Source organism: Hemiscyllium ocellatum, chromosome 28, assembly GCF_020745735.1.
Source record: "Hemiscyllium ocellatum isolate sHemOce1 chromosome 28, sHemOce1.pat.X.cur, whole genome shotgun sequence".
Taxonomy (NCBI): Eukaryota; Metazoa; Chordata; class Chondrichthyes; order Orectolobiformes; family Hemiscylliidae; genus Hemiscyllium; species Hemiscyllium ocellatum.
The window spans coordinates 40,606,055-40,629,346 of NC_083428.1; the positions used below are offsets into that span (position 1 = coordinate 40,606,055).

Here is a 23,292-nt window from a genome sequence, read left to right on the forward strand (position 1 = left end):
TATCTGCAAATTCACCCCATAGACTTATTTGCCTTAATTTTAAGAATCATTAATCATATTTTCAATAGCTAAGGTACTGCATTCCTGTGAGACAGCAATGTGGCTTTAATGTTAGTGCTGACAAAAACATCATTTACATAAACATAGTCCTACTTGAACGTGTCAACCACTGACTATTTGCACCATGTTCGAAGGGGGATGGTCCAAAACATTAGATCTGATATAAAATCACAGCTCAGCTCACTCTGAGAACACTTCTTGAGGAGGACAAGACGATAAGAAAATAAAACTGTTGAGGTAAGGTGGCAATTAGGTGACTATATTAATTACCTGTATTTTAAGACGAATAACATGCATGCTGATAGTAGAAGCAACTGAGAAGAGCTTACTCCTAGTTTAACAGAGAATGTAATGCACACAGTATAACGAGTGTGAAACATTCACTGATTTTTGGTGATGATGAACTACCCTGTGAATTGTGATCCACCATAACTTGCTCGATGTTTTGTGCCACTCTGCTGATGGCTCTGTATGAACAGCAGCTCATTGTGACCTCCCTCTTGAGTTTCACAAAATTGCTGCACTTTTTGCTGTAAGTTAAAGCTAGCACTTGGCAGGGGAAGGGCTGTTTTTAACGAGATGCAAGTTCTTGATATCTCTGGCCCATAAAAAGAACAGCTGAAACTATTGGGTCTCCTTATTTTCAGAAAGTAAATTGTACTTCACTGATTTTTAAAACTGAAAAAGTTTGCACTTGCTATTTTTCTGGACCTTATTTAACTCTTACTCACTTTATTTTCTTTTCCATTGTTCCTCTGTTGTTTGGAGATCCTTAAATCTAATTGACCGAGGGGCGTTAAAATTAACCCAGATATTCCTGTTTCCAACAACCTGCAGCACAAGTAGTTTTTGAGCTGAAAAATAACTGGGAGATATTAAGGGAAACAACCTATCTCTTACATGACTTGCAAGAAAAGATAAACCTGAAATAGCTATGAATGCTGGAAATCAGAAACAAAACCAAAAGTTGCTGGAAAACCTCAGCAGGTCAGGCAGTATCTATGGAGAGAAAGCGGAGAAATGTTTCAGGTCCAGTGATCATTCTTCCATTCCAAAGCATTAATTCTGATCTCTCTCTACAGATGCTGCCAGACCTGCTGAGTTTTTCCAATCATTTCTGTTTGTGTTTATGACTTGTTAGGATTTTGTAAGTTCTGATGAGATCATTATAGTTGAAGCCCTGAATGCCCTACACTTGCCCCTGAGATGTGTAATACAATCTGTGAGCAGGTTAAATTAAAAATATCCAGAATGTACCCAGGGAAACTTGAAAAGGAAATTAGAAGAGCAAAAAGGAGCATGGAAGAATAATAGCAGGTAAATTAAGGAAAATCCTAAGTCATTTCACGTGTATATTAAAGATAAAAGGAGAACTAGGAAAAGAGAGGGACCACAGTGGTAATTTGTGCATGGAGCCAGAGAACTGCGATAGTGTGCTAAGTTAATACTATGTGCCAATGTTCACTATTGAGAGGAACAACGTGGATACAGAAATCATGGAGCAGGTCTGTGATACACAAAGAACTTAGCACAGACAGCAAGGAGGCTCTCAATGGTCCAGCAGGCTTAAAAGCAGATCAATCTCCAGGATTGGGCTCAATGTATCCTAGTCTCTTGGGTGAGACAGTAGAGGAAAGAACAGGGTTATTGGCAGTAACTTTCAATTCCTCTTTAGCTACAAGAGAAATGCCAGAAGATTAGAGGAGAACCAATCCTGGTCCTGTTATTTAAGAAGAATGCCAGCAATAAACCGGGAAACTTCAGGCTAGTTAGTGTTACCTCAGTGGTGGGGAAACTATTGGAAGTGATACAGAGGGACAGAATTAATTTGCTTTTGGAGAGACAAGGATTAATGAAGAACAGTCAGTATGGTTTTGTCAAGGGAGGTCATATCCAACCAAATTGAATTTTTTGGAAGGGTGATCAGGTGTGTAGATGAGGGCAATGCTTTTGATGTTGTCTACCTGGACTTCAGCAAGGTTTTTGATAATGTCCCATGTGGGAAACTGATAGCCAAGGCAAAAGCTTACGGCATGCAAACATCCATCATTGGCTGAGTGGCAGAAAGCAGAGGGTAATAGTCAAGGGGTGTTTTTGTGACTGGGAGCCTATGTCCAATGGGCTATCTCAAGGGTCAGTGCTGGGGCCCTTAATATTTTGACATATATAAACAGATTAGATGTGAACGTAGGAGGATTGATCAATAAGTTTGCAAATGATACTAGAATGTGTGTGGTGATAGTTTGGAGGACAGCCTGAGATTACAAGATGATATAGGTGGCTGGCCAGATGGGCTGATCAGCTGCAAGTAGAATTCAATTCGGGTAAGTGTGAGGTTATGGGTAGGACAAATAAAGCCGTGGAATAATTGACAAAGAGTAGAAGCCTGGGAACCACTGAGGATCAGAGAGACCTTGGTGTAAATGTGCATCGATCCTTTATGGTAGTGGGACAGGTGGATAAAATAGTTAAAAGGCTCTTTATGATACTTACCTTTATTAGACAAGGCATAGAGTTTAAGAGCAGGGAGGTTATGTTGGAACGTAAAACATTAGCTAAAGCACAGCAAGAGTATTGTGTACATTTCTGGAATCCACATTACAGGAGGATGTGATTTCACTGAAGAGGGTGGAGAGGTTTACTGGGATGCTGCCTGGGCTGGAGAGTTTCAATTATGAAGAGAGATTGTTTAGGCTGGTTTGTGTTCCCTTGAGCAGAGGAGACTGACGGTGCACATGATTGAGGTATATAAACAAACATTGACAGGATAGACAGAAAGAAACTTCTCCCTATGGTGGCTCAGTGGTTAGCACTGCTGCCTCACAGCGCCAGGGACCCAAGTTCAATTCCCACCTCGGGCAACTGTCTGTGTGGAGTTTGCACATTCTCCCCGTGTCTGCATGGGTTTTCTCCGGGTGCTCCGGTTTCCTCCCACAGTCCAAAGTTGTTCAAGTTAGGTGAATTGGCCATGCTAAATTGTCTGTAGTGTTAGGTGCATTAGTTCGGGGAATGGGTCTGGGTCGGTTGCTCTTCGGAGGGTTGATGTGGACTTGTTGGACTGAAGGGCCTGTTTCCACACTGTAGGGAATCTAATCTAACCTAATCAATGATTGGGGGCATGACATAGATTGAAGGTAAGAGGCAGCAGGTTGAGAGGGAATGTGAGAAAAATGTTTTCACTCAGAGGGTGGTGGAGGCAGAACCCCCTCTTAATGTTTAAGAAGCATTTAGCTATACCTTGTAATGCCAAGCTGACAGAGCTATGAACTGGAAAATGGGATAATAATGGTCAGATGGTTGTTTTTGACTGGCATAGACTCAATGGCCAAAGGGTTTTTGTTTGTGCTGTAGACTTTTCACCAAAAAGTCTTCAAAATTGTAACTACTGTCAAGGTTTCTTCAATCTCTCATCACAAAAACAATCCTTCAATCCCAGTGATTAGGCAATTAGATGCAAAATGAACTTCCTGTATGGAAAGCATATTCTTCCTTTCCAGGAGACCCAAGCTGTGCACAGTTATCCAGGTCCAGTCTCACAAAGACTCTTAACAATTACAATAAGACCTCACTACATCTCCCAACATGATATTTATCTTTCCCAATCTTTCAGCATTTAAGAGTGGATATCAAAGTGGATATTCAGCCCACATGAATTTTCACTGAACTCTTTGCATTTAATTGATGCCATTAAATACTGAAGACCTGTCAATTTTCTCCCAATATTGACTCTCTATCCTTTTCCTGCTTCCCCTTTGCCTTGACACTGTAGCTGCCATCTGCCCGTTGTCTTTTTCTTACTGTTACAAATTGAATGGTAATTTCTACAGAGGGGGAGATTGAAAGGAGCCACAAGCAATGTAACATCCTAGTTTTAAAATGTAATTGGTTCAGATGCAGATTTCACAAATTCTGTGTTTACTGAAAATAAGGTTGAAGGTTTTGTTCCATCAGAATGCCCATCATGAGGTGCTCTCTGTTTGTGGACTGGGTTTTGGTCTCCATGTTGGCTGCAGCCACTGTTTCCACATTTGATTCAACGTTGGATGAAGCCTGGATCAACTGGAAATCATTGCATGGGAAGCAATATAAAATGGTAAGAGCTGGGCAACTGCAGTTCCACTGGGCAATTCAAAGCAGAAGTTGTTTCTCAAGTTTTAGATTGTTTCAGAAAGGCCTCTCTTTTGTGGTAAAACTGTTTTGTGTTCCCCAGGAAATGGCTACATTTGCTTCCTCTTTTATATCAAAGACTTCTCTTCAGTAACTCTTAACTCTGTGTAAAGTAAACTGAGAATTAGAATTCTTAATCTATTTTCTCATACTTTGTTTCAATTTTTCCCTTTGTAACTCTCACACATCACTTCTAATTGCTCTTTCTCGTTCACCTCCTCTCTTTTTTCCTCTTTTGTTCTTTCAAAATTATTTGTTCACTCCTCTTTATCATACCCCCCTCAGGTTTTCCTCCCTCCTCCTTTCTAGTATTTCAAAGTGCTGGCGTGATGATAATAATTTATTTATCTTTTCATTTGTCCTGATTAATTCAATTGTTTCCATTGTGCTTAATGCATGCCTTCCCCTGCTCCTGGGATTCTTAATTCAAAAACACTGACTTCTTATAATATTAGTTGGAAATTGACAAAGAGACGGTTGACGATGGTGAATATGTGCAAATTCTAAAAAACCTATTACAGTGTTGGGCAGTTGATTTCCAATCTAGATAACACATTTTTTAACCTGTGCAGCTCCTCTAAACAGATGTAATATCAATTCTGGTCACCACGTTATGAAAAGGACCTGATTCTTTGGACAGAGTACAGAAGAAGTTCATCAGGATGTTGCCTGGTATGAGGGATTTTAGCTATGAAGAAAGGTTGGCTAAACTGGGTTTGTTTTCACTGGAATGCAGCAGGTTGAGGGCGACCTGATAGACGTTTATAAGATTGTGAATGGTATGGATAGAGTGGAAAGTATGAGGCTTTTTCTCAGGACAGAGGGGTCAATTACTAGGGGACACAGGTTCAAGGTGCAGGGGGAAGTTTAAAAGAGATATGTGAGGTGAGTTTTTTCGCACAGAGTGGTGAGTGGAATGCATTGCCGGTGGAAGTCGAGGTATACACAATAGCAGATTTCAAGAAATCTGGATGAATACATGTAGAGGAAGGGAATAGAGGGATGCAGATCCTGTAAGTGAAGACAGTTTTAATATGGAAGGGCAAAATGTGTCGGTGCAGGCTTGGAGGGCTGAATGGCCTGTTCCTGCACTGCATTGTTCTTTGTTCTGTGTTGTTTGTTCTTTGTTCTGTGTTCTGAAAGTTAGAGCATTTTTCATCAATTCTAAAAAATTGGTTTAAAAATATTGTTCTTTGGATTTCCATAACCTACCTGTGCAAAGCTTGATGTATATTCACTGTTTGTAATTGATTAATCGCCCGTGTTCCAGCCATCTGCAGCTACCTGAATCTAGATTGTTTGTGTCTGAATAATCTTTACTGCCTGTGAGCTGGAGCCCATCAGTTCATGGTCAGTGTTCAGATGTAGCACTGTCTTTGTACTCACACTGACAATAACAGCTGGGTCTTCAACTGACTTGATGTAACCTTTTTTTCAGGCTGAGGAGGCCTACAGAAGAGCATTGTGGGAGGACAATGTGAGATACATTGAACAGCACAACATGGAGTATGCAATGGGAAAGCACACATTCACTGTGGGAATGAACCAGTTTGGAGATCTGGTGAGTATAAATATGTTTGGGATCCATAGTGACTGGAAACTGGACAAATACTTCACCTTGATATATGGTTTAATTCGTTTGTATCACCGAAAGCCACTAGCTGTCAGGCCTAAGGTTTTATTCAAAAGAAGGTGACATCTGAGCTCAGACAATGCATTAAAGGTGTGAGGTTAGAGTTTTTCTGTGTTCTGTAGTCAGACCGGTTCTATTTCCAAAGTAGAATTTTCTAAAATGTCACGTGCACTGACTGCCTACAGATTGCGTGCTTTTGGAACAAAATAGAATGTATCTGCAAATACAAATCTGCAAATGCAAATTCACCCCATAGATTTCTGAGTGTGTGTGTGTGTGTGTGTAAGGGGGAGAGGGAGTGAGAGAATGTACGTGTTTGTGTGTGGGAGAGAGGGAGAGAGTGTGAATGTGCACGTGTGAGAGGGTGTGCACATGAGTGTGAGTTTGGGTGTTTGTATGAGAGAGGCTCTGCATGAGTGTGTGAGAGTGATTGTGTGTGAAAGTGTGTGTGTGTGTATGTGTACTTGTGTATGAGTGTGTGTCTGAGAGTGTCTCATGTAGTGGGGTGACTTGTAGTGTGACATGAACCTAAGGTCCCAGTTGAGGCCATGGATACCAAAATTAGCTATAAGCCTCTGCTCAGAGACTCTACATTGTTGCCTGTCCCGAAGTCTGCCTTGGAGGACAGTCACCCAAAGATCTGAGGCTGAATGTCCCTGATTGCTGAAGACCTCCTGATAAGGAGGGAACATCCCTGTCTGGCGATTGTTTTTTGGTGTCCATTCATCCATAGTCGTAGCTTCTGCTTTGTGTTGCCAATGTACCATGCTTCAGGGCATCCTTGCCTGCAGTGTATGAGAGAGACAACGTGGGCCGAGTCACATAAGTACCTGCTGGGTACATGGTGGGTGGGGGAGCGAGGTGGTGTCCCCACGTGTAATGATGGTATCTGTGGCAACACTCTGACATGTCTTTCAGTGATTGCCTTGACAGGGTTGTACGGTTGATGTTGTCCTGAAGGCTGGGCAGTTTGCTGTGAACAATGGTCTGTTTAAGGTGGGTTTAAAGTGAGAATTGGAGGTGCAAGGAAGATCTTGGTGAGATGCTTATTCTCAATGATACTGGTTTCATGTCACTCTACAGTGACCCCACTACACTATACATTCTCACACACACTCTTAGACATGATCACACTCACACACTCATGCAGAACCTGTCTCATAAACACGCTGTCTGTTTGACACACACATACTCACAGCCCCACACTCACATTTACGCATTCACCCCCTCACAGGCATATACTCACACTTGCGCATACATTCTCACACACATGGACACACACACACATACACACTCTCTACCCTCACTCTCTCTCTCTCCCCCTCACATACACAAATAAGTCTCTGGGGTGAATTTGTATTTGTAGATACACTCATTTTGTTCAAAACCCACATAATCTGAAGGAAGTCAGTCCATGTGACATTTTATAAATTGCTACTTTAGAAATGGAGCTCCAGTCTGACTCAGGGTTGGAAACAGACAGACTCTAACCTCACACCTTTGATGCATTGTCTGAGCTGAGATATCACCTTTATTTTTAAATAAAACCTGAAGTTACCTTGGGAATGTGACTTGAAAGAAGTTCTGGGATTTACATATTAATGAATCGAAACCTGCCACCCCATTCTAAGTGATTAAAGACTTAACTGCAAACCAAGTTTGTTTAATACATTGCATCAGTTGTGTGTGACTTTGATCTTTAACTATAAATTCTGTGTTTGATGATCCTGACTCACTACGAACCAGATGAAGAGCAGTTCTCTGAAAGCTAGTGCTTCCAAATAAACCTGTTGGACTATAACCTGGTAATTTGTAATTTTATCCACCCCCATCCAACTCTGGCATCTCCACATCATATTTAACATAGGAAATGTAGGATCCATAATCATCTTTACAAGTTAACATACAGAAACCACAGCACCCCTGCAATCCAACCATTTACCATGTAATGTTCCTCACACCTCTCTTCTAGCTTTAGCAATCACTCCTTTTCCTTTCTCCAATCGACCCTAAGAACATGAAGTATAGGAGAAAGATGTATTTGGAAAGGCAAGGACTGATTAGGGATAGTAAACATGGCTTTGTGCATGGGAAACCATGTCTCTCAAACTTGATTGAGTTTTTGAGGAAGTAACAAAGAAAATTGATGAGGGCAGAATGGTAGATGTGATCTGTATGGACTTCAGTAAGGCGCTCGACAAGGTTCCCCACGGGAGACTGATTAGTAAGGTGAGATCTCACGGAATACAGGGAGAACTAACCATTTAGAAACAGAACTGGCTCAAAGGTAGAAGACAGAGGGTGGTGTTGGAATGTTGTTTTTCAACTGGAGGCCTGTGACCAGTGGAGTACCACAAGGATTGGTGTCTACTTTTTGTCATTTACAAAAATGATTTGCATGCGAGCATAAGCGGTACAGTTACTAAGTTTGCAGATGACACCAAAATTGGAGGTGTAGTGGACAGCGAAGAGGATTACCTCCGCTTACAACAGGATCTGGACTAGATGGGCCAATGGGCTGAGAAGTGGCAGATGGAGATTAACTCAGATAAATACGAGGTGCTGCAATTTGGGAAAGCAAATCTTAGCATGACTTATATACCTAATGGTATGGTCCTAGGGAGTGTTGCTGAACCAAGAGACCTTGGAGTGCAGGTTCATAGCTCCTTGAAAGTGGAGTCACAGGAAGATAGGATAGTGAAGAAGGCGTTTGGTATGCTTTTCTTTATTGGTCAGAGTATTGAGTACAGGAGTTGGGAGGTCATGTTGCGACTGTACAGGACATTGGTTAGGCCACTGTTGGGATATTGTGTGCAATTCTGGTCTCCTTCCTATCAGAAAGATGTTGTAAAACTTGAATGGGTTCAGAAAAGGTTTACAAGGATGTTGCCAGGGTTGGAAGATTTGAGCTTTAGGGAGAAGCTGAACAGGCTGGGGCTGTTTTCCGTGGACCTTCGAAGGCTGATGGGTGATCTTATAGAGGTTTACAAAATTATGAGGGGCATGGATAGGGTAAATAGACAAAGTCTTTTCCCTGGGGTCGGGGAGTCCAAAACTACAGGGCATAGGTTTAGGGTGAGAGGGGAAAGATATAAAAGAGACCTGTGGGGCAACTTTTTCACACAGAAGGTGGTACATGTATGGAATGAGCTGTCAGAAGAAATGGTGGAGGCCAGTACAATTGTAACATTTAAGAAGCATTTGGATGGGTATATGAATAGGAAGGGTTTGGAGGCATATGGACCAATTGCTGGCAGGTGGGACTAGATTGGATTGGAATATTTGGTCGGCATGGACGGTTTGGACCGAAGGGTCTGTTTCCATGCTGTGCATCTCTATGACTCTATTAGTCCATTCAGCCCATTGAGTCTGCTCCATCATTCAATCATGGCTGGTATTTAATTCAAACCAACCAACTCCCACAGCTACCTGGACTATACCACCTCCTATCTCACCTCATATAAAAATGATCCCTCACTCCCAATTTCTCTGCCTTCACCATACCTGCTCCCAGGAGGAGCCATTCTACTCCAGGACATCCCAAATGCTCGCCTATTTCAAGGATGCCCAATTCCACTTCCACATGATCAGTAATGCCCTCCAGTGCATCTCCTCTACTTCCTGCACCTCCGCCCTTGAAACCCATCCCTCCAACAGCAAAAAGGATAGAACCCCCTTGATCCTCACATTCCACCCACTCATCTCCGGATGCAGAACATTATCCTCTGCTATTTTCGCCACCTATAGTCAGAACGCACCACCAAAAATATATTTCCCTGCCCAGCCCTATCTACATTCCTAGGGACCATTCTCCCTGTGACTCCCTTGTTAGGTTCATGCTCCCCACTAACCTACCCTCCACACCCGGCACCTCACCTTGCTGCCGCAAAGCCTGCGCTCATACCTCCGTCCCAGGCCCTAAAGGATCATTTCATATCTGGCAGAGATTGTCCTGCACGTCCTCCTATCTCAATTACTGCAAGTGTTGTTCGCGATGTGGTCTCCTCTCCATATGAGCATCTCAGGAAACATCTCTGGTCTGCACACACCAACCAACCCTGCCACCCGATGACCAACCACTTCAATTCCACCTCTCCCAAATGACACATAAGTTCTGGGACTCCTCCACTGCCAAATCAATGCCATCTGCTGACGGGAGGAGGAAGACCACATCTTCAACCTTGGGACCCTACAACCACATGGCATCAACATTGACATGACGAGTTTCCAAATCTCTCCTCCTCTCACCTCATCCCTGATCCAACCCTCCAACTCAGCAAACTCTCTTGACCTGATCAACTGTCCATGTTCCTTGCCACCTATCCACTCCACCCTCCCCACCAACCTGTCACAATCATCTCCTACCTGCATCCACCTATCACTACCTTTCCACCAGCCTCCCTTTCATCCCCCTATTTATACCTCAGCACCACAACCCCCACACACAACCCTGATGAAACTTATGCTCAAAATATTGACTCTCCTGCTACTTGGATGCTTACTGACCTGCTGTGCTTTTCCAGCACCACACTTTTCACATCTGACTCTCCAACATCTGCAGTCTTCACTTTCTCCTGTTAGTTTCCCACTCCTGTTCTCCTGCCTACTCTCTGTAACCATTGATTCCCTTACTAATCAATAATCCATCTCTGTCTTAAATACATTCAATGACTTGGATCCACAGCCTCTGTGGTAATGATTCACTACCTCTAGCTGAAAGAATGTCTCCTCCTCTCAGTTCGGCAGGGTGGTCATTTGTATAGGTCCAGTCAGTGGACCTGGGATTCCTCCTCCCAATGTGCATGCAACCCAGGAACACAAGCAAGGACTTCATTCTCTCAGCAATCTGTGTCAGACAGTCATACAGATGTTCAGCACAGAAACAGACCCTTTGGTCCAACTCATCCGTGCTGACCGGATATCCCAACCTAATTTAGTCCCATTTGCCAGCATTTGGCCTATATCCCTCTAAACCCTTCCTTTTCATCTATCCATCCAGATGCCTCTTAAATGTTGCAATTGACTCAGCCTCCACCACTTCCTCTGGCAGCTCATTCTATCTTTAATTTTTCCTACCAAAATGCACTGGCTCACACTGACCCGTACAGAAATGAATGTGCCAGGTGGATGCTTAATTTGCAAGTTTGTTAATGGTTAATTATATCATATTGCACGCTACATGAATATTAGCCAATTCATCCAGTTTGGTGTGATCAGCAAAGTTTGAATTTGTACTTTCAATTTTAGATTCCAGATCATTCACATAAATATTGATTCTTGTGGGACAACTTTCCAAATGATAGATACTCCTATTCCACGATTTCTGATACTTGTAATCGATTAATGACCTTTTGTCTTGATTTTTCTAGACCTCGGAGGAGTTCAATCAGCGTTTCAATGGATTTAAAGAAAAGGAGATTGATCACACAGCGTGTGAACTCTTTGCAGCAGCGAATCATGTTAAATTGCCTCAGAGAGTTGATTGGAGAACAAAGGGTTTTGTTACTGAAGTGAAGAACCAGGTGAGATTGAACAAACTTCATATAAATCTTACTCAATGTCCATGTAGAAAATCTGAAATCTATGTTATTAGCTCAACATGGAATACAATGGCAAGGAAATGCGTAAAGAAACTTAAAAAAAGCAGCAAATTCAATGTGGTAAATTGAAGATTGCGTTTCTAAACCTTTTTCACAGGGAAGGAGACAAATTCCAATGCTCCTTCTCTCTCGGACGTGTATTGTAGATGTGTATTTGGGTTTGGAAAAGGAGGTGAAGGTTAGAGTAAGGGATAAGGGATGACTTGCTCCATCCTAGGGTTTATGATTTGGAGATGCCATTCTTGGACTGGGGTGTATAAAGTTAAAAACCACACAACACCAGGTTATACTTCACCAGGTTTAATTGGAAGCACTAACTTTCAGAGTGGCTGCTCCTTCATCAGGTGGTTGTGGTGTACAAGATTGTAAGACACGGAATTTACAGCAAAAGTTAGTGTGATGTAACTGAAATTACACATTGAAAAAGTCCTGGATTGCTTGTTAAGTCTCTTATCCGTTGGAATGACCATGTTAGTTTCAGTTCTTTCATATGTAAATCGCAAAACGTTTTTTTAAAAGTTACATTCTCAAGTGAACTTTAACAATTGGTGTCAGCCCAGATAATATATTGAAGGTGTGAGCTCCCCGTGTGATGCTGTCTGTGCCATAATGTTTAGACTGATTCTTATCTAAAAAATGAATTTACAGAAACTTACATGGATTCATTCAGTTTTAGAGCAAAGTAAAATGTAACTCTGCAAGTACAAACTCACCCCACAAACATAATGTGTCTGGTGCATGTGGGTGTTGTGTGTGGCGTTGGGGGGGTGGGGGGGTGTTGTATGTGAATATCTGTGAGAGACTGTATGCATGTGTGTGAGTGTAAAGTGTTATAAATCTATGAGAGGGTGCATGTGTGAGTGTGGGAGTGTATGAGAGAGTCTACATCAGTGTGTGTGTCTATAGGAGTGCCTGTGTGTGTGTTTAGAGCAATGGTGGTCACCTGTAGTGTGACATGAACCCAAGGTCCCAGTTGAGGCCCTCCCTACGAGTAACGAACTTAGCTATCAGCTTCTGCTTGGCCACTTTTCATTGCTGCCTGACCCAAAGTCCGCCTTGGACTACAACCTGGTGTTATGTGATTTTTAACAATTTCACAAAAGGATGTGTAGAAATGAAATGTAGTGCCATCTGGTGGCCAGGAAGAAGATCTGCAATTGTTGCAGTCAGATCTGTGGGCCCCAGGCTGGTATTCACAAACCAATACATTAAAATGTCTGAGCAGAATTCAGACAAGAAGAGTAATGGAGGTATACTCGAGCTGTCGGTTGATAGACACCCTGGAAAAAGTTTGACACGCCCGATTAATGAAGGACAAGTCGAATCCTGTTTGGGTCTGATCCTCTTGTTGGAGCACTGTTATAAGATTTACTTTGCTTATTGACTCCTCCCTCTTGCACAGCTCAAAACTAAATGTTGAAACAGAAGCTAAATACCATGGATGCTGAAAATCTTAAGTTAAAAATGAAAAAAATTCTAAAGCGTTCAGCACATCACCCAGCAGCTACAGGGCAATTAACACTTCAGATCAATAACTTTTCCCAGGAACTAAAATGTTCTGTTACCTGAAGGCTCCATGCCAATTTTCTTCTCTCTTCGTAGGTACTGCCAGACTTGCTGAGTGTTTGCACCAGGTTCTGTTTATTTCAAAACCAACAGTTGTCTATTTCAAATAATTAAAGAGTATTACAGTTAAGAATAACTTAAAATTAAGTCTATGTGCTTTAATTCATGTGATTTGTGGCTGACTTCAGAAAGTCTGTGACCAGTGGAGGTTCCTGTCTGTTGGGTGACCTTGCCGAGTCCCACCTCCCAGTGGTTGGAGACGCAGCAATATGTTTGGGCCATTTTTCACCTGAATGTAGGATTTCTTCTGGAAGCCACATTTGAGAAAGATTGACACAGAAATTGGCTTAGCTGAGCACAGGGTCTGGTTTGCAGTAGAGAGACACCTACAGCTACTAATGTTAATGAAAGACTAGTTTTTCTGACTGCCACGTTAACAGGTGAGTAGAGTTTTACAGACTGTTCCTGAACGAGCTTTCCCCAGACTAAAACATGGCCATCCAAAGTTGGTTAAATTGTTCAGGAGAAAGTGAGGTCTGCAGATGCTGGAGATCAGAGCTGAAAATGTGTTGCTGGAAAAGTGCAGCAGGTCAGGCAGCATCCAAGGAACAGGAGATTCGACGTTTCGGGCATAAGCCCTTCTTCCTGAAGAAGGGCTTATGCCCGAAACGTCGAATCTCCTGTTCCTTGGATGCTGCCTAAATTGTTCAGGAGCCAGGGGTTTTGTTCTCATGACTGTGCTCCTGGGTGAATCACTTTAGTTCACAAGATAGTTTCTATACTAACACTTCTGACACTTATCCATAGGTATGAGATAAATGACCCCGTTTGTGCCTCTTGCAGCACATTAAGTTCGAATAACACTCTGTTCCGAAATTGCCATCTCATCTGTTGGTCTTTTTTTATGTCTGTGGACTGCAAGGTCACAGTGCAAAGTGTGTCACATGGGAGAATTATATAACCTCTGTTCTGGTTACAGCTGATTGAAATTTTCCTTCCTGTTACTGTGGTGAGGATTTTCCTCTTATTTCCAGTCTCTGACTAAAGTGGAACAATTATAAGACAAAGGACCCTCTGCACAAACTTGACACCTGAGCCATCTTTGGCAGAAGGGGATCGGTTAGTGCAGTTGGCTGGACAGCTGGTTTGCAATGCTGAATAATATTAACAGCCTGGGTTCACTTCAGCATTAGCTGAGGTTACCAAGAAGTATTCTCTCTATGACTCCCCTTGCCTGAGGCCTGGTCACACTCAGATTAAACCATCTCTCTCTAACAAGGGAGCAGCCCCATGGTCTGATAAGACTAGAACAACTTTACCTTTACCTTGGCACAGTCCCATCGTTGAAATGTACACAACAAAAAGGATTTGATGTGAGAATGGCCGAATAAAAAAGCTCATTCTAGTAGCAGGCTGTATCACAGGTTTATTTTGGTATCGTTTACAGCTTGTAGTTTGACAGAGAAAAACCCCAAAGCACTTTGTTGGATAAAATCAATTAAATGTGTGGTTTACAAGTGCCCGTCATGTGAGGGTTAAGAGGCCTGTCTGGATTAGAGCTTCCAACAGGTTAAATACATTATATGGTTTCTATGTAGATGATAACACCAATGTTTGTCTACTCTCTGTCATTGTTCAGGGACTGTGTGGCTCATGCTGGGCTTTCAGTGCAACTGGATCACTTGAAGGACAGCTTTTTAAGAGAACAGGAAATCTGATTCCTCTGAGTAAGCAGAACTTGGTTGACTGTGATTGGAAAAGCTGCAGATGTTGTGGTGGAAATTCATTTGATGCTTTGGAGTATGTAAAACAAAATGGTATTAATTCAGAACGTTCCTATCCCTACACAGAAAAGGTAAGCTTGAAATTAAATCATCCTTTTTTAGGAAGTAATTGAAATTGTATCTCATTACTTAATAAGTTGTCTCTTTTTAACTTTAATATTGAGGTGTGAATGTTTTGTTTTTTAATATACTTTAGAATGGTAAATGCCACTTTAACAGAAGTGATATTGTCACCCGTTGTGCGTGTGTGAAATGCATTCAACAAAGTTCTGAGAATCAACTCGCTGCAGCAGTGGCTCAGGTTGGGCCCATTTCTATTGCTATGGATGCAAGCCACAAATCTTTCCACCTTTATAAAAGTGGTAAGAAACAAATTCATTCATTCTGTTCAAAAGTAAAGATTTTTCATATTCAATGTGTTATCCATTTAGAAGATATTTGACATAATCGTTGTAAAAGCAAGACAAAGGTTCACGGGAATATGTTGGAAATACAGTTTATTATTAAAACTCAGAATGCCCTTATGAGTCAAAACACAAATCTCCCTTTTGTTCCCCCCAATTGGTGAAATATTCAGTGGGATTTCCCATGATTCAATGCTAAAGACACTGATGCTTTCAGTCTGCATTCATAACTTGGCCTCGACTTGGAGATGACTTGAAATGGAGTGAACAATCCAAATAATGGCTTGTTGTGGGTAAATCATCACAAGTTGCCTTTAACAGAAATAACACTGTCACCCGTTGTGCGTGCGTGAAATGCATTCAACAAAATTCTGAGCATCAACTCGCTGCAGCAGTGGCTCAGGTTGGACCCATTTCTGTTGCTATCGATGCAAACAACAAATCTTTCCACCTTTATAAAAGCGGTAAGAATCAAAATTCATTCACGCTTGGAATACTGTTCAAAAGTAAAGATTTTTCATATTCAATGTACTATCCATTTAGAAAATATTTGGCATCATCGTTGTAAATGCAGGACAAAAGTTTATTGGAAATACAGTTCATTATTAAAACTCAGAATGCCCTTGTCATTCAAAACACAAATCTCCCTTTTGTTCCCCCCAATTGGTGAAATAATCAGTCGGATTTCCCATGATTCAATGCTAAGAGCACTGATACTCTCACTCTGCATTCATGACTTGGCCTCGACTTGGAGATGACTTGAAATGGAGTGAACAATCCAAAAAATGGCTTGTTCTGTGTAAATCATCTCAAGTTGCCTTTAATTCAACTACTTATTAGGAAATTACACAGGCAATCAAGGACTGAAACAATGTTTTAAAGTTCATTCCATCCAGCAACCAAGATAAGATACCTCAAGTAAGCAAGTTAATCCTCACAACCTGACTTGGTGACAATCAGATTAATGGTGAAATCCAGCCAGGATTCCAACCAAAAGTGTCTGTCTCTGGAAGTGTCCAGGGATTATCCTTGTACAATGTTGTTCTTCAAGGTCACTAAGGTGGAGTTCTGGAGTTTGATTCTTTCACACATTTTCGTCCTTCAACCTCTGTGGGCTCATATTGACGATTTTTCTTTAAACGTCCTTTCATCCAAATTACTGCAAGTCTGCAGCTTGCCTTATTATCAGAAGTAGCTTCTTTGTTCCTTGTTACATTTGGCATTGACTGTCTGTTCAAAGACACAGCTTTCCTGTAGTTAACTCCTTCAATCCTTCTGCATGACAATCAGTTGCCCTTGTGACATAAAGCATCCAGTTTCTCAAGCAGGCACCAAAGCAGTTTTGTTGAAATAATCGTGACTCCCTCCTTTCCAAGACATGATGAACTCGTTTATAAGTTTGTCCTTGTCCATTATCAGTTTACTCCAGTTGGATTTTTTTCTGATTCTTTCCAGACATAAGTTTATCTTTTGTTGACTCATTCCACCCTCGCACAGTTATTAAAGTTCTGAAGTCAATAAGACTTAAAGAGGACATGGGTTAAAATGAAAGAGAGAAACGGGCAGATGAAACGAAACACACAAAAAGCATTTTCTTTGGAAGAATGAGGAGAGACCACCGATACAAAATAATGCCATTTTACAGGGGATAAAGTAACAGAGACTTAGCGCATTTTGTTTGTTAATTTTGAAGTTGGCAGACAGGTTTAAAAAAAAAATGATAAGCACATCGTAACCCTGAGCTTTATGAATAAAGGTATAAATATAATGAGATAAAAGGAGACTTTGTCTGTGATGCATGTCAGATTAATTCTACAAGCAGGGGCCAGGTCAAATATAATAAGTTTAGAGAGAAAATGAAGAGGGAAGTAAAATTGCCAAAGACAGAATGAGAATAGAATTGCAGTTAACATCATAGAGACATAGAGATGTACAGCACGGAAACAGACCCTTCAATCCAACCCATCCATGCTGACCAGATATCCTAACCTAATCTAGTCCCATTTGCCAGCATTTGGCCCATATCCCTCTAAACCCTTCTTAGTCAGAGACCAATGCAGATGCCTTTTAAAAGCCTCCACCACTTCCTCTGGCAGACTGCACACACCACCTTCTGCATGAAACGTTAGCCATTAGATCCCTTTTATATCTTTCCCCTCTCACCCTAAACCTATGCCCTCAAGTCTTGGACTCCCCACCACCACCCCTCCCCCCAACCCAGGGAAAACACATTGTCTATTTACCCAATCCATGCCCCTCATGATTTTATAAATCACTATAAGGTCACCAGACAGATTCTGACGCTCCAGGGAAAACAGACCCACCCTATTCAACCTCAAATCCTCCAATCCTGGCAACGTCCTTGTAAATTTTTTCTGAACCCTTTCAAATTTCACAACATCCTTCCGATAGGAAGGAGACCAGAATTGCATGCAATATTCCAACGGTGGCCTAACCAATGACCTGTACAGCTGCAACGTGACCTTCCAACTCCTGTACTCAATACTCTGACCAATAAAGGAAAGCATACCAAACACCTTTTTCACTCACCTATCTACATGCGACTCTCCTTTCAAGGAGCTATGAACCTGCTCTCCAAGGTCTCTCTGTTCAGCAACACCCCCTAGGACCTTACCAGTAAGTGTATAAGTCCTGCTCTGACTTGCTTTTCCAAAATGCAGCACCTCACATTTATCGAAATTAAACTCCATCTGCCACACATCAGCTCATTGGCCCATCTGATCAAGATCCCGTTTACTATGAGGCAAGCTTCTTCAATGTCTACTGCACCTCCAAGTTTGGTGTTGTCATCTGCAAACTTACTAACTATACCTCCTATGTTCACATCCAAATCATTTATATTAATGACAAAAAGTAGTGGACGCAGTACCGATCCTTGTGGCACTCCATTGGTCACAGCCTTCCAGTCTGTAAGGCAACCCTCTACCACCACCCTCTGTTTTCTACCTTTGAGCCAATTCTGTATCCAAATGGCTAATTCTCCATGTTTTCCATCAGATCTCACCTTGGTAACCCATCTCCCATAGAGAACCTTGTCGACGGACTTGCTGAAGTCCATGTAGATCACATCCACCACTCCGCTATCATCAATCCTCTTTGTTACTTCTTCAAAAAACTCAATCAAGTTTGTGAGACATGATTTCCCACACACAAAGCCATGCTGACTATCCCTCATCAATCCTTGCCTTTCCAAATTCAAGTGAATCCTGTCCCTCAGGATTCTCTCCAACAACTTGCCCACTGCTGATACCAGTCTGTAGAACCCTGGCTTTTCCTAACCACCTTTCTTAAACAGCGGGACCACGTAAGCCAACCTCCAGGCTTTCAGCACCTCACCTTTGTCTATCGATGATACAAATATCTCAGCAAGGAGCCCAGCAATAAGTAAACCTAAGAATTTTTAACAAACATATAAAGCAAGTGGTAAGAGATGTTAGTTATGAACAAAAGGATGTCATCTGATGAAACTCCTAATATAAATTTACCAATCTTAGACACTGCCCTTTCCTGACTAATTACTGACAGATCCCAAAAAGGATCAGTCGAGTTAACCACAGACAATTTAATTCAGCTCCAGTTAGGAGGTCAGAATGTTCTATTGATTGTTATCTTATCAGTTACTCTGTGACTTCCATGTCCTTGGATGTAAAGGTTCAAAGCCTGGGGATTTTCTGAAACGTATTTAAAATTAATTTCTTACACAGATAATATATTTGTACTCTTTGCAGGTATTTATTATGAGCCAAAATGCAACAGCACAAATCTTATTCATGAAATGCTAGTGGTTGGATATGAAGACGATAAACAGGGGAATTATTGGATTGTTAAAAACAGGTAAACCCACAAAAATATTCAGAAACACATAAATGTGTATTAATTCTCACTGTGTTTAACTTACCTACAATTACATTTTTCTTTTTAAATATTGTCTCTCATTGAGTCATAGAAAGGTCGATAGAATCATGCAGCATAGGAGCAGGCCCTTTGGCCCTCCATGTCTACACTGACCACCACACACCAAACTACACTGATCCCATTTACCTGCTCTTGGTCCATAGCCGACTATGCCCTGGTATTTTGAGTGCGTATCCAGATGTTTCTTAAATATTGTAAGAATACCTGCCTTCACCTCCCTCTCGGGCAGCACATTCCATTCTTCTACCACACGTCGGATGATTTTTCTTTTTACAGATGTCCCCTAAACTACTTATTCCTTAAACATTTTGCTATCTGGTCTTAGAAATGTCTGCCATGAGGAAAAGATTCTCACAATCTGCCCTGTCTGTGTCTGTCATAATTTTCTATATCTCAATCAGATCACCCTCAGCCTCCTTCGCTCCAAGGAAAACAAACCCAGTCTCTCCTCATAACTGAGGCTTTCCATCCCAGGCCCCATCCTGGTGAATCTCCTCTGCACCTTTTCCAGTGCAATCACATCCCTCTGATGGTGTGGTGAGCAGAACTGCACTCAGTGTTCCACCTGTAGCCTAATAAATGGTTTATAGGGAGGAACCATATCTGTACTGGTTTTGGAGTTTAATGTTTTCAGTGTGGGTTAGCACCAGGACTGCACAGTGTGTGTTGTTACCTTGCTTCCTCATTTTCCTGTTCAACTCCATAATTTGTGACTTCCCCTCTTGCCCTAAACCATCCATCGAACTTCCAGCGATTATCCAAGCCAACCCGAGCCGTAACAGCCAGTGATTCACTCGGAGAGAAAGGTTCATATTTCAAGTGCAACATGACTTAGTTGCTCTTTTTAATTGTTGACAGAGGGAGAAAGTGAGTGGACAGGATGGTAAGGGTGCATAAATCAAAAGATAAAAGCTGGTAAAGGAGGGATTGAGATACAAAATCAGTCTAATGATAGGTGTGAATTGAAGGAAATAGGTTAGTCCTGTTGAGAACAAAGACAATGACACACAAACAAGACATGGGGGTGGGGGTGGGGGAAGGAAGTGGTGCAGTGGAGGTTGAATCAAAATGGAGGTCAGTGTTCACACCTTGAAGTTGAATTCAATGTTGAGTCCTGAAGGCTGTAAAGTGCTTAAGTGGAAAATGAGGTGTTGTTCCTCACTGCAGCAAATCTGAGATGAAGATATTACCATGGGAGCAGCATGGTGTATTCAAATGGTAAGGAACGAGAAAATCAAGATCATCGCAGCCTGCATTTAGTTTGGCCGATGTCGAGCAAACCATATTGTGAGCAGTGAACACAGTCGGTTAGATTGGAAGAAGTACAAGTGAATTGCTGCTTCATCTGGAAGGTGTGTTTGGGGCCTTGGACAGGGAGTAGGTAAAAAGACAAGTGTTATACCTTCAGTGATGGCATGGGAATGTGACAGGGCAGGGGAGAGTGTGGTGACATGGGACAGAAGGGCTAGGAGTAACGGAAAGGGGCAGATTGGTCCCAGTGGAATGCTGATAGTGAAGGGGAAGGGAAGATGTGTTTGGTGGTGGTATCCTGCTGGAGGTGGTGGAAATGGCAGAGGATGATCGTTGGAATGTAGAATCTAGTGGGATGGAAAGGGAGAACAAGGAGAATTCTGTCATTGTTCTGGGAAGGAGGGGAAGAGGTGAGGACAGAAGTGCAGGAGATGAGTCGGCCCCAGTGGAGAAAATCCTTTGTTGACCTGTTGGAGCCACCATCTCGCTCAGACCCCACCACCTGCACCTAAAGTACTACTGCCTTTCATCTCCCATACTACCCACCTCTCTCTCTCTCTCTCTCTCTCTCTCTCCAGGAGAAAACTATCCACAACAGGGCAGAAGACTCAAGGAATTCGGTAGATTTCCTGACATTAAGCCCCACCCTAAAGTCCCCCATAGGCTGTACGGCTGTTCCAGTGTCCCATGCACCATGATTGGCATTAACAAATCGATCATGGCATTACCTTCTGATTCCCAAGATTACTACTGCACTTCGATCTCAAAGGCCCATGCAGCTGGAATGAAAATTCAAGGGAGAACAATGTCTTCCCTATCTCTTTATAAGGAGAGGATGCTTCTGTGACCATCGCAAGCAGCTGACCATGACCAAGCCCCTCAACTGGTATCAGAGGTTATCCTGAGGTTTCATGCAGAGACCCCGGACTGACTGAAAGTGGTCACCTTCCAGACTGAGACTGCTGACAACCCTGACAATCTGGTGTGTGTCTCTCTGTGTGTGTGTATGTGTGTGTGTCTGTGTGTGTGCGTGCATGTGCTAAATCAGACAGCAGTTCTGTGAGCCTTGAATCTCCACATCCAGAGAGGCTCTGAGTCAGTGAGCATTAAGAGAGCCCTTTTAAGATTCCACCTGATGGTTTTTTGCAATTCATTGAAATGTTGCACCAAATCTTGATGGATTTCAATGGGACTTCCTGTCCAGTTGCTTTAATGACTGAAGAGAGACCATCTGGCTCATTTGATTTCCTTTTGATATTCCAGTTGGGGGAAGATGAGGTCGATCCAAATTGAAAGCCAATGTTACTCAATGCTGCTTTGCAAAAGTAGGTTTGGGAAATCTGATTCAGTATCAAACTTGTATCAAACTCTCTTCACATCCTGATATCAGTTGCCACCGTTTACAAGAGCAACCAGGGTGTATAAGCATCTACCTGCTCCAACCCTGAGCTGCTTCTTCTGAACATTGTGTCACAATGAGAACAACAAGGCCCAGGCAGACACTCAAGTGATGCACTGAGTGCGAGTGCTGCTCAATGTCCAGCTTTGCTCTTTGGGAAAACAGTAATCTGATGTTGAAACATTCAGTGAGTAAAATGTTCTGTTTAAAGGTGTGTTTGAGTGGAAATCTAACATAGTGCTCTCTTACATTTTAGTTATGGAACAGGCTGGGGCATGAAAGGCTATATCAAAATGGCCAAGGACAGGGACAATCACTGTGGAATCGCCGAAGATGCACTTTACCCTGAGATGGAAATCTCAAAGTGCCGACGCTAACACTGGATAAAACCAACCAAAAAGAATCAATTGCTTGCCTGATGCTGCTGAGTTTCTGTCTACTCTTTATTAGTATCTGTCTTGCTGCATCTCTACATTGATAATGCTGCTTTAATCACTTCTGGATGTTCCAAAAGGCTTTGATTAATGAAGGATAGTCACAATTGGAGTGTGAGAAAACATACCATCTAATTTGTATAAAAAACATAATCATGATATTAACAGCCCAATAATCTGTTTTACGAGAGTTTATTCAGAAAACATGATGTGAGGAAAACCTGCAAGTCCTTCTCTGAATACTGTCATGGGTCTTTGTATGTTCATCTGAAAAAGTTTCCATTTAACAGCGAACCTGGAAGTGAACATGTCTAATCCTGCACTACTCTTGTAGGAGCTGCAATTATATGATCAAATCTCGAAATCAAATTTGACCTTCTGACTTTCTGCTTTAGAAATAACAACATTATCTCCTTGACGATATTGATAAGGCACTGACCTGTACAGAGGAACCTCGATTATCCGAAGGACACGGGTGGGGAGTAATTTGTTCGGTTAATCAAATTCCAGATAACCAAATACCAGATTATATAGTTCAGCCAAGCATCGGGACCTTATAACATTGCTGGATAATCCGATATTTGGATAATCGAATGCCGGATAACCGAGGTTCCTCTGGAAATGTTTTATTGGTAAAGAGGGTGAAAATCTGTTTTCAATAAATGAAACATAATAAATGCATGTGCTTGAATAGTAAGATAAACAGCAAGGCCATTGCCCGTTGTGCACAGTAACAGGGAATGACTGCATTGTCTAACATTCAGGTAATGGCCTGAAGATGTTATTTGTGCAAATCTTTGGATATAAAGTGTGACAGCAATCAATTTGTGGGTCTTGGTTTTCTCTTCAACATTGGATTGTTCACAAAATGCAACAAATAGTTTTTCAGCAAATCAGCCTACATTGCTTATTCCCCAGGAGAGGCATAGTTCTAATTTCATCCAAATAGTTCCATATTCCTACATCCCATTTCATTCAACCCACCAGCTAACCACTTCTGGAATGTTAACATGCCAAACCCAGAATTTGATGCACTCACCAAATTCACAAACTCTGCC

At 41.9% G+C, this 23,292-nt stretch overlaps 1 protein-coding gene across 1 annotated transcript; it reads left to right on the forward strand.

The window, feature by feature from the left end:
* The first annotated feature begins 262 nt into the window (after positions 1-262).
* LOC132828993 (procathepsin L-like) lies at positions 263-23,058 on the forward strand. Its single transcript, XM_060846246.1, has 8 exons — positions 263-297; positions 4,012-4,153; positions 5,666-5,788; positions 11,230-11,382; positions 14,666-14,881; positions 15,007-15,172; positions 18,964-19,069; positions 22,057-23,058. The coding sequence occupies exons 2-8, from the start codon at positions 4,013-4,015 to the stop codon at positions 22,175-22,177; spliced, it is 1,026 nt and encodes a 341-aa protein (XP_060702229.1). The 5' UTR covers positions 263-297; position 4,012; the 3' UTR covers positions 22,178-23,058.
* The last annotated feature ends 234 nt before the right edge of the window (positions 23,059-23,292 follow it).

What these genes read in the sequence shown, in the direction of transcription:
- LOC132828993 (XM_060846246.1), top strand. Translation starts at nt 4,013, where the DNA reads ATGCCCATCATGAGGTGCTCTCTGTTTGTGGACTGGGTTTTGGTCTCC. An exon ending in ATGGGAAGCAATATAAAATG is followed by an intron (nt 4,154 to 5,665) that starts GTAAGAGCTGGG and finishes CCTTTTTTTCAG; the next exon opens with GCTGAGGAGGCCTACAGAAG. An exon ending in TTTCCACCTTTATAAAAGTG is followed by an intron (nt 15,173 to 18,963) that starts GTAAGAAACAAA and finishes TACTCTTTGCAG; the next exon opens with GTATTTATTATGAGCCAAAA.